The sequence below is a fragment of the Clupea harengus genome, chromosome 5 (genome assembly GCF_900700415.2).
Source record: "Clupea harengus chromosome 5, Ch_v2.0.2, whole genome shotgun sequence".
Classification (NCBI taxonomy): domain Eukaryota; kingdom Metazoa; phylum Chordata; class Actinopteri; order Clupeiformes; family Clupeidae; genus Clupea; species Clupea harengus.
This window is the reverse complement of record NC_045156.1, coordinates 31,534,645-31,546,074: the sequence shown is the minus strand read 5'-3', so window position 1 is coordinate 31,546,074 and position 11,430 is coordinate 31,534,645. Positions and strand designations below refer to the sequence as shown.

General features: G+C 41.5%; 1 protein-coding gene across 1 annotated transcript in view; it reads left to right on the top strand.

The window, feature by feature from the left end:
- The first annotated feature begins 1,055 nt into the window (after positions 1-1,055).
- ldlrad2 (low density lipoprotein receptor class A domain containing 2) overlaps positions 1,056-11,430 on the top strand; it is a 21,470-nt gene continuing 11,095 nt past the window's right edge. Inside the window, exon 1 of the mRNA XM_012823093.3 lies at positions 1,056-1,282. Coding sequence (XP_012678547.2) covers positions 1,189-1,282 — 94 coding nt within the window. The 5' untranslated portion in view covers positions 1,056-1,188. The remainder of the gene's footprint in view (positions 1,283-11,430) is intronic.

The following is an 11,430-nucleotide window of genomic DNA, read 5'->3' as shown; positions in this document are numbered from 1 at the left end:
CTCAAAAACCTCCGGTTTAAGTAATAGCCTACAGTCAGAGAATAGTTCTAACGTGCATCTAAGCTTGCCCAATGCTAACTGACGGAGCAACTGCCCCATCATGTTTTGGGGAAATCTGACCTGCAAAAGTTGGTGACTTGCACTGCCAAACAATCCATGTAATCGAAAACAAGCAACAAAAAAATACCAAAACAACAACAAACTTCCACACTGCATTTTCTATATATGCCATTGTCTTTTCCATATCAGGTTTCACCGACTTGTAAGCAAATGACAAACATGCTGTCATTGATTTCATAAATCAACACTATCAAAATAAGCCATTGTTCGTGTGTTTTGGTTTGTGTAGGCTACAACATTTTATAGCTTGCGGAATTCTGAATAGTTAACCACAAACTAACTTTCCGACGGCCGGAAAACTTGTTAGCACTGAACCCGATGACGGAGGGCTTGCATGGATTTTAACCGCATTTTGAAAGAAAAATAAACTCCGATTAGATAAATACTTAAGCAAATGTGTTTCTTGGTCTCTAGCTCATTATGTGCACCAACAGTTACCCAAACCTTATTCCCCATGCTCTCGTTAAACGAATGAAACTCAGCCTACCTTACAATGAAAGATTGACTTGTTTTTTCTTACAAAGCCATGTTCTGATATCCATCCTTATTCATGAACTGCATTTCGGCTGTTACAAAATACTAATACAAATCGGTTTTGATATTTTGACAGGTGAAAGTGTTTATAACGAGAGAAACGTGATGATCATTGCTGCCCATGATGTAAGAACAAGCCCCAAACATGTCCATTTTAATTCTCATCTGAGTAAAACCAGTTTGCTGAGTAGCTCCCCCAGCTCTGAGTCCAAGTAGGGATGAAAAAATAGGACGCCTCCTCACATACGTACTCGGGCTGTTGTCATGGAAATTGGAGTGTACACATAAACTGGTTTCCAAGCCTGTGGTGTCACTATAAAGAAGAGTTATCACCTCTGGCAGCGGTGTAGCATAGTAGCCTGTTCGTATAAAAATCATCCTCTTTTGTCGTTGCTGCGCAATCCAAGAAATGTTTGCATTGTGCATGGGACCCTGACTTTTTGCCACCAATCTGAAGACTCTCCGTGTATTGTGCAAGGAAGGTCGGACACGACGAACTCCGCTTGAATATCTGGAGCCTCTCGGGAAGTTGTGATGGCCAAGCTGATAAAAGACGTACAGCATGTGTTCAAATTGTTCGTTGTTATCAGTGTGATGACTTTCAAGCCCACCAGCGCCATTGAGACAGGTAGGAATGGTTGAGGGTCAATTTATTTCTCCGCGTGATTTCCTGTAATGTTCCATTCAGGGACTTCAAGTGCTGTTTCAAAAGTCCTGCTCTTTCATTTTGTGATTGTTCATTTTAGGTTGTGGTGTGACAAGTGAGCCTATGAGCCATCTTGCATACATGGTAGCCCATTCGTAGGCATGAACAGAAAAGGAAAGGGAACATTTTTTTTACAACACCATTTTAAACACTAAATATATTTTGTATCGGCTACACAACTACTCCTCCGTTTAAAACAGCTATTTAAAACAGGGGCTGTTAGTGGCTTGACTCCCATGGGTCCTCTTCTAGCACGCCCGTCTCCCATGCCCGAAGTTGCAAATCTTAATCGGGTGCAACACTGGACTTGTCCACACAGCGCTGGTTATATAAAAAAATACTTGTATCATCTTCAGATTTATTGAGTACACCTGTGTTGTTCCCACTAACCGCCCAGACTGTACAATCTAACCCATAAGCTCTGTAAAGCGCCTTGAGACAATTTTATCGTTCTGGCGCTATATAAATAAAATGTAAACCTAGGTGTCCGATGCTGAAGAAAGGTTGTTGGTCTTTGAGCTCAACAGCCAATGCCGTGCTCCTGAAACAACATACCGGTAGTTGATTCAATTCAATTAAATTGTATTTATATAGCGCCATAACAGTACAATTGTCTCAAGGCGCTTTACAGAGCCCAGAGCCTGGACCCCTTAGTGCAAGCACAATGGCAGCAGGGGCAAGGAAAAACTCCCTGTTAGTCAGGAAGGAACCAGTGGTTCTCAAACTTTTTCTGTCATTTCCCACTTTGAACAAGGGGGCCTTTTCAAGCCCCACCTGTCCCTCATCGCTCCCATAAAATGGTAGGCCTAAGCTTACAATTGTCAAATTTATTGAAACAACCACAAGTAATAACAAATAACAATCAATAACAAATGCAATACATTCATGCAGAAAAAAAATCCATTCAGCAATGCAAATGACCAAGTGAATGAGTCATCACTGCATTATTAACGACGAGCCTAACAACGAGCCTGTTTTGCACTATACACATATTTTCGAAACGCGGTCGCATGCTTGATAACGCCACTCAAGTCGTACTCGATGTTGAGCCTGGATCTGTATCTTGTTTTCAATGTTGCCACAGCTGAAAAGCCTATTTCACAGAGATAAGATGTGGCGAAGGGAAGAAGAATTTGCACAGCTCTCTGCCCAATTAGCTGATACTCCCTTTCCACTCCAAGCCAGAATTCACTCAGTGTCTGAGCTGTTAAAGTAACAATATGCAACAATTTAACACAAATTTAACACAAATTAACACAACTGAGGTATGGTTTTATAGGCAACTAGTTTTGGTACCATCCTCAAATTCATTTTGATAGCATATGGTCATGTGAAGGACAGATAAACACCTGTGTCTTTCCCACTAGCCATCCAGGATATGCCCTGTGTAGTTCTGTGATCCGGGCTGGAACACCCTGCAAAAAAAAAAAAAAAGCTTTCACAGCATGACATTGCCAGCTATACTGCCAAATGACACCAGGTAGTGTGTTGGCAAGCTTCTATCAGTGTCAGCTGGGCTATTGGTGGTGTTTTCAAGGTTTTTGCACGCCTTTTTGGTAGTTAGCTTGCTAGTTTTGGAACAGAACTCCTTATTGCTGCTTTAACTCCAGCCTCAGTGTGAGAGGTCAGAGGTCATCTCATCTCAATAAATTGGTCCTCTTCAGCAGAGCTGAAATCAGCAGGGGCTGCAGATAGAAATACATAAAGTTCTCATTTGGAATTGTTTGTTACATACAAATATCTATATTTGACAAAATATAGTTAGCAAGTTGGCTATATATCTTTGTAAAATAAATAAAGTCATACAATATGGTACCAACCTGCTGCATTGAATGGATCCATAATCCAGTCATACTGATCACTGCTGGTTGGGAAATATTTGAGAAAAAAGCTGTGATGTGCTGCTTAAAACATGGGATCACAGGAGTAGCTCCAGAATTGGTGGTTTCAGCGATTTCACTCAGATTCTCAAAGGCATCAATTCGTCCTGGATCGAGGCGCCTGCCCCATACCTCCAGCTTTCGGGTGAATCCAGTTATTTTATATGCTAGGTGTGGTAGGTGCTTGTCTTTGCCTTGTAGTTGAAGATTTAACTCATTGAGATTTTCAAATACATCGCTGAGATATGCCAGCTTCATCAAAAAAATATCGTCTGTGAACTTGCTTGCAGCTTCATACATGCGCTCCTCCTCCAAGAAGAGGCGGCTCTCTGCTCGGAGCTCAAACACGCGCGACAGCACTTTACCTCGGGAAAGCCACCTTGCCTCGCTGTGAAACAGCACAGCTTTGTGATCAGCTTCCATCTCCTCGCAAAGTGCGGAGAACAGACGCGCTTTCAATGGCCGGGTTTTGATGAAATTCACCACGCTCACAACCTGCCTTGACGCGAGCGCTTCCCTATGAATAACACAGTGCGTCCACTGTGCATCTGGCGCGACCCTCTTTATAAGTGCCTGCAGGCCATTTATTTTTCCTGCCATCGTCTGTGCCCCATCCGAGCAAAAGCCCACACAGTTTTCCCATAGTATGTCACGCTCAGCCAGGTAAGTGTCGAGGATGTTGAAGAGCTCCTCAGCTGTGGCCCTAGTTTTGACATACTTGCAGAACAGAATATCTTCAGTCAGGGTCAAAGAATCAACAAAGCAGACGTATGCGATGAACAGACAGTCTTTGTTACTGTCAGTTGTCTCGTCCACTTGCAAGGCAAAACGTGAGGGTTTGAGTTTGTCAAGCAGTTGCTCTTCAAGATCATTAGATATGGCATATATATGCGTCTGGCAATTGTGTCATTTGACAGTGGGATAGCCTTCAATTTGTCAGCGCTTGTTTCGTCAAGCATGATTGACACCATATCTATTGCCGCGGGCAGGTGGAGCTCCTCAGCGATTGTGGTGGTGTTTTTTTTGACTGGGCGATTCTGTGTGCAACTTTATATGAGTAGCCTTTACCATTCGTTGCTCCTGCTGACTACAGGTATCCTGTCAATTTTCTTTCGAAGAAATCAAGTGGCTTATTTGCTTGACTGGGGTGCGTAGTCTCCAGGTGTCTTCGCAATTTGTTGGGTCTCATGCTGTCAGCTGCTAGCGGTTTAAGACACAGAACACACATGGGTCTTTCCTCTGTTCCCACGGTCAGCCGCCGTGAATCCAAGAGCAAGATACGCATCATCATATTTTCTTTTGGGTGCATTTTTTGGTGGATCAGCCATCTTGTTCGCCACCGGTACTGAATCTCCAACCTTTGTATTCCGTGTCACGAATGTATCCATAATGTTAATATTTGCAGCTTGATCAGGTGAAAACTCAGAATCAGAGAATAATCCAGGGGTAGAGAATAATCCAAAACGTTTTACTGTCAGAGTTCGGTACACAGGAAGGCAGTCCAGAGGCAAGCAAACAGATACAAAAGGGGCAGGCAACGACAGGGTTCGGTGTGGGTCAGGTGGAGGTTCGGTACACGGGAAGGCGTTCGGAGCTCAGGCAGATAATCAAGTAAGGAAGAGGCGAAGGCAGAATCGGATGGACGGGCAGAGGTGGGCAAAACTAGGAAATCAATACACATAAATCGCTGGAACGCTAGAACTGTGCGCCCCACAGTTTGAGAACCACTGCCTTAAGCAGAACCACAGCACATCTGCTCAAGGTCGGCCGGGTGGAGATAGGAAGGGGAGGGGATGGGGGGAGGCTTGTGTGGCAGAAGGGGAAGGGAAACAACAAGTGTTATACACAGCATGCATTTGGTAGATGTACATACTATACAGACATCAGGTGGTAAATACATGATACATACAAAAACAGCTTAGTGGCAGTACGGTGGCGTTGGGTGCAGTGGGCCAAGGGTTTCTACAGGTAGATCGGGTGGAGAGACAGCAGCGTCCCATAGTGAAGATAGTCTAGGCTAGGAGAGAAAGAAAGAGAGTGAGTGGGTAGAGAGTGATTGGCTGTCCATATGTGTAGATGAGGAGTAGTGGGGGTGAGGAGCAATGTTTCCACTTCCATCAGCAATTGGATCATGCTATAAGGGAGAGAGAACATTTTTGTTAGTAGATATCAATTTGAATGACTGGAACGGTACGAGTCGGTCTGACCCTGGGCTGTGGAGGAACTTATACGGGGGCAGTTGCCAGTTAACTACTTAACTACTATTTGTAGCTGTCAGCTATGGTATAGGTTTTTGTTAACTGGAATTTGAATTACTGTAACAACCCATTTCTAATCTGTGTGAAATTGGTCAACTTTGATCTTTCATATACAGTGGGTAGAGACATCAGATCATACTCAGCATTATAGCACCATAAGGACCATAAGGTCTGTTGTTGTTTTGATTTCTCCAAATAAGATCCCACGAGAGGGCGCTGTGAATTCAGATACTCTGTGGCTCATGCTGATTCATTCAAATGATTATGATGCCAAATTTAGATGGAATTTCTTTTTGGTGTCTTATCTTACAGCCCTGCTTTACATAATGAATATTTGCACCAATACTAATAATTCATATTCCTAGTTTGGTTTCCATTGTCTTGATCTAATTGGCCTGTAGGCTTTTTCTTACATGCATTTTGTCTTTATTAGCTGCTAACTACACAATCCTACTATTTATTTAAGCAATATGACACGAGTGTGAGTGAGGTTGGTAAAGATATCCTTTTCCAACCCCGCGAACATACACGTGTGACACATCTACCACTGACTCATTGAGTTTGAAGGCACACCAGATTGTGTTTTCTTTCGTCTATTTAGAGTTTGTCTATTCATTCATTCATATTCATTCTCCACCCCCAAAAAAATTGTTCCAACCTGAGTTTTTGGTGTCAAGCGTTGCTAAGCAATGAATACTGTCACTCTGCAGCCAAGTTGAATCAGAAAGACTGTTTGTGCTCATTCATTTGTACTCTCACCTGTCTTCACGTCACATGTTTATTTGTGCATCCCTCCCACTCCATTTGCTCCCTGTCCTCAGTCAACACACACACACACACACACACACACACACACACACACACACACACACACACACACACACACACACTGTCAAGTGGAAGGTTATAAAATCACTGCCTGCCATCATCCTGCTTTCTCACTTTGACAGAATGGCATGTTGACGTTATACAATTGAACAGTAAAAGTATATCAGACGCGGAGTGGTTACTAGCCGTGTCCAAGTGAGGATGTCAAATTATTCGACCGGATCTAACTGTAGCATAATTTTACTTATTGTTATTATATTGTCTTCACTTGTATTTCTTTGGGACAATTTTTGTTAATAAAATCCTAAATAGGCCAGATTTATCCTGAAATACTAATTTCCATGGACTTGTGGAGTCCATTTTGTTCTGCTCAAAATGGAATATGCAGACCAGGAACTGGATTCAGGCAGATCTTGGCTTCAGATCGTGGTTTTGGTGATGAGGAGAGTCCAGAATGAAAACAAATGACTGATTATCATTTGACATCTTATCCATGCCTTCCATTTTATGAAAGACAGGTTGCCATTAATTGATTCGTTTCTTGACATAATTATTCAAATTCATCTGACATAACTCATAACCAATGCCACCATTTATCACTACCAACACTCTCCCTTACTCTTACCCTCCCACACAAACTATAATTTGTTTTATAATCAACATATAATGGCCCTTCACATTTAGGTTCTAAACCTTTGTGATAAGTGCTTAACAGATCAAAAGTGACCTATCTCTAGAATGTGTATTTCTCAAATGCCTCTGTGTCTCAGTCATCTCATGTTGCTGTGAACTTGCACTTTTCTTCACTCAGATAAGGTTGTATTGAGATGGTTGAAATTTCTCTTGCCATGTACCATATCCCTCACTCGACGCCCAGTGATCTCGGGACGTCGATCTGGAGGCGTGTTCATTGCCGCATTGGTCTTGGAGAATCTAGGTGTCTCATCATCTGTGGCCCACCGCCTTGTCTCATTCACTTGGGCTTTCACTGCTGTAGGGCCTGCATGCACTCTCCCACGGTAGAGTCTCATCATCTCTTTTCTTTGCACCAGTAGGTCGAATGACTGAATGGCCTGCTGGTGTTCGCTGTGAACCATGGTCGTCTGGTTTGGCTCCTCCCTCAGTCCAGCATCAGAATCAGAATGGGATTTATTGCCAAGTAGGTTTACACCTACTTGGATTTTTTTCTGATGTGAAGGTGCATACAGTAAACATAAAAACATAGAAACACAATAAGTACTACACATAAGAAAAGTACTACACATAAGAACCAAAAAACACAATATATACGATACAAATATATAGACAATGAATATAAAAAAAGTAAAGTGCTTCAGTGAACTCCCTCAGTCCAGCATCTCTTTTCTTCTTCTTTCAGATTGGTAGTCAGGCAGGCAAAGTTCAAGAGTTAAGGTGACCTCTTTGGCTGTTGCGCCGTTTACTCCTCTCTCCTTGGATTGCTTTACTCTGTGCTATCTGTTGGAAGTGTTGTTAGCTTGTCAAAATAAGTCAGTAGAGGGTCCCAGGTTTTCTAGAATTTTTTGGTGGATCCTTTGAGAAAATATTTGATCTTTTCAAGCTTTAAAAACATCATTATGTCACTAAACCATACAGATGCTTTTGGTAGGGTTACTGATTTCCATTCCAAGAGCATTGACCTTCGTCCTATAAGGGTTGCAAAAGCAATACCATTCTCTTTACTGCTGGGCATTAGAAAGTCTCCTCCCTGTACCCCAAATAAAGCTGTTATAGGGTTGGGTTGTAGATTTAAGCCAAAGGCCTCATTCAAGATCTCAAATATTGATGTCCAGAACTCTCTCATGATCCTAGAACACGTCCAGAACATGTGGGTTGAATCCCCTCTGGCACATTCTACAGCGGTCACATAGATCATCTTCGCTAGAGTATATTTTGGCCAGTTTAGCCTTACTGTGTAGTGTGTACGATGGAGAATTTTAAACTGAATTAAGTTTAAACGTGCACAAGAGGAGGAGCCATTCACCCAGCTCAGAGCTCTGTCTCACACTGCCTCAGATATATCAGTCCCTGATTTTTTTTCTTCCCTTTTAGCTTTGATGGTATCCATTGATGTGTTTTTGGATGACATAATTAAGGTGTGTATAATAGATATCTGGCCTCTCAGGGTTAGAGGAATCTGAAGTATATCAGCCATAACTGAGTGTTCAGATAACCAAGGATATGATAGGATGTGGGTTTGAGTAAAATGGCGAAGCTGCAGGTATCGGAAGAAACTGGGTTTCCTGTCGGTTCTTGATGTGTTTTTCTAATAGTTGGGATGAGCGGGGGCGACAATGGTACAGGAGGTAGAGAAGTCGTTTAGTAATCAGAAGTTTGCTAGTTCGATTCCCTGTCGAAGCGTCCTTGAGCAAGACACTGAACCCCTAATTGCTCCTGATGTGCAGTGTGCCATCAGTGTAAATGTAAAATGTGTATACATCCTTGTAAGTCGCTTTGGATAAGAGCGTCTGCTAAACGACTAAATGTAAATGAGCTTGGATGCAGACCTGGCCTTTAACTGATGGGCAGGAAGGCATCCTGCCCTCTCCCCATGTTCGTAGAAAAATTGCATGTGATCGCAACAAGTCTTGCTCAGTCTTTTCTGTAGATAATAGCTCAATTTCTGCTTTTAAATTAAATTTCTCTTTGTATAGTTCAGGGGTTGGGGTGTTTGAATATTGTTGATCAATTTTCAGAATAGAGTAAATTTCTTTTTTTTCCAGTGCTTGTTTCCTTTCTTTATTTAGCGTGATGCTGAAAATGATATTATCTGTCCTCTGAGTACAAATGTTAAAGTTTCCCACATAATGTAAATATACACATATTGTAGCCTACACAATCAGCCATGTTGGACTCGGTAGGAAGGCCTTTACAGATCCCGAGCTGTATCCTACCAACCTTGCAATCCTTGTGTAACTAAAATTCTCATGCACCATGTCAGCCAACATAACTAAACGTAACTCATCAAAAGTAAACATATATGAAATCCCCAATATATATCAAATTGGACTATAGACAGCGCATATTGTACTGTGTAGAAGAACCTTTACGTATCCCAGATACAGCGTGCGGTGCGTGTTGTGGCTGTCGTCAGACAGTGGTGCACTGTTGTTTCATTCTGCCTCCCTTCCTATCTTTGTAGAATTCAAATTCTCATGCACCAAGTCAGCCAGACATAACTAAACATAATTCAACAAAACACATACAAAATCCCCACACACCATTCCAGGCAGCCTCTCCCCTAAGGCATGAATACTGATAAAGTGGTCATATTACCTACTGTTAGTCATTTACGTACCTCTGTTGATGGAATTGATGTTTACTAACCACATTTTCTCTCAATTATAGTGTGACCATTGCACCTACCCACCCCACCACACTCCCCACCCCACCACACTGCCCCCCTACACCTACCCCTCCCCACCACACTGCCCCCCTACACCCACCTACCCATCCCACCCCCACCACACTCTTGATCTTGACTATATTGCTCATCTCTTTTACTTTGGTATAGAAATAGACAGATACAGATAACACAGTTTGCATTTGCAGAGAAAGGGCCAGGCTACGTCATTTTGACAGAGTATCACAATATTTGTTGTTAAAATATGATTGCAAAGGGGGACTTTTAATTTGAAAAAAAAAAAAACAACCAAACGTAATATTCCATATTATCGCTATCGATATAGAACTGACAAAAGAAGGTTGTATGGTGGCGAGTATCATCAATTTCATACATCGCCACACTGGCAAAATGTACCGTCCAGATTGTTTGTGTCAGCGAAATATAACCACCTGCTGATCATTCCAAACACTGGATTGACTCTAGTTTTTGTTCTTTGATTGTCCTCATACTATTAGATCCTTTTATATATATATATATATGTATATTAATTGAAATATGTACGTTGGGGTTATACAGGATAAAAATACAAAGGCAAGAGCGTTTTCCTTCATGTTTTCTGAAATTTTTTACAACAACATAAACAACAAAAGTCAACAATCTCCAACCTCCCATCAGCCCCACAAACCTCAAAAACAAAATAATAATAATAATAATAATAATGATACACATTAAGTATCCTTGATGCAGACATAGCAATAATTAACTATCCCCAAGTGTCTGTTCTTGACCCCAGTATTAACAAACAGAAGAATATTAGTGGAAAACACCTTACTTTATAGCGTCAACATGAGCCACACATACAAAGCTGGACATGGATGGAGATCAGGTACGAGATACTTCATGGATAATTCAGCCCATTTCCAACAGTAATAACAGGCTTACACTGTAAATCACCATGACAGAATGATCACAAACTGTTCAGATTATAACTCTAACTAAGAAAATTGGAGTCATATTATTACCTTCATCACTGGCAGCAATTCATTCTCTTTGTCCTGGTGAGTTTAATTACATTTGGAACTTTACAACCTGCAATTAGACAAGCTGACAACTTGATTGGGCAATATCTTTTACACATATTGACATTCATTGGGACCATTTTTTTGTGTCTAAATGTTTTATTTTTCATTGCAGCACAATTATCAAAGATGAAAACTGAGTACACAGAACAGAGGAAGCTTCCTTTTGTGCATTCCAGGCAGTTTAGCGCCCGGTGTGCACTAAAGTCGCCCACGGTTACAGAGCTAATAAACCCTTGACTAACAGTAAATCCTTCTATGATTTTGTTCTCAGCGCAGATGGGGTTCTGCAGATAGGGTTTGATAATGTTCCACGATTGGCCTGATCTCAAGGCATGGAGAGAAAAAAAACGACATTCTTGACACTATGATGTTTTTATTTTTTATTTTTTATTTAACCTTTATTTAACCAGGAGAAAACCCATTGAGATTAAGAATCTCTTTTTCAAGGGAGACCTGGCCAAGACAGGCAGCAGCATACATACAAACATAGTTACAGACAGAAACACAAAGAAGACAACATTTAGGAGTTAGTGTCGTAGCCAGGTACATTAAATGTTATTATGTTACTGTGAATATAAGTGTAAGAAGACTGTCAGAAGACCATGGCTCACTCCTTCATTGCAATTGAATTGAATTAGTTTGAATCAAATACAAGCCA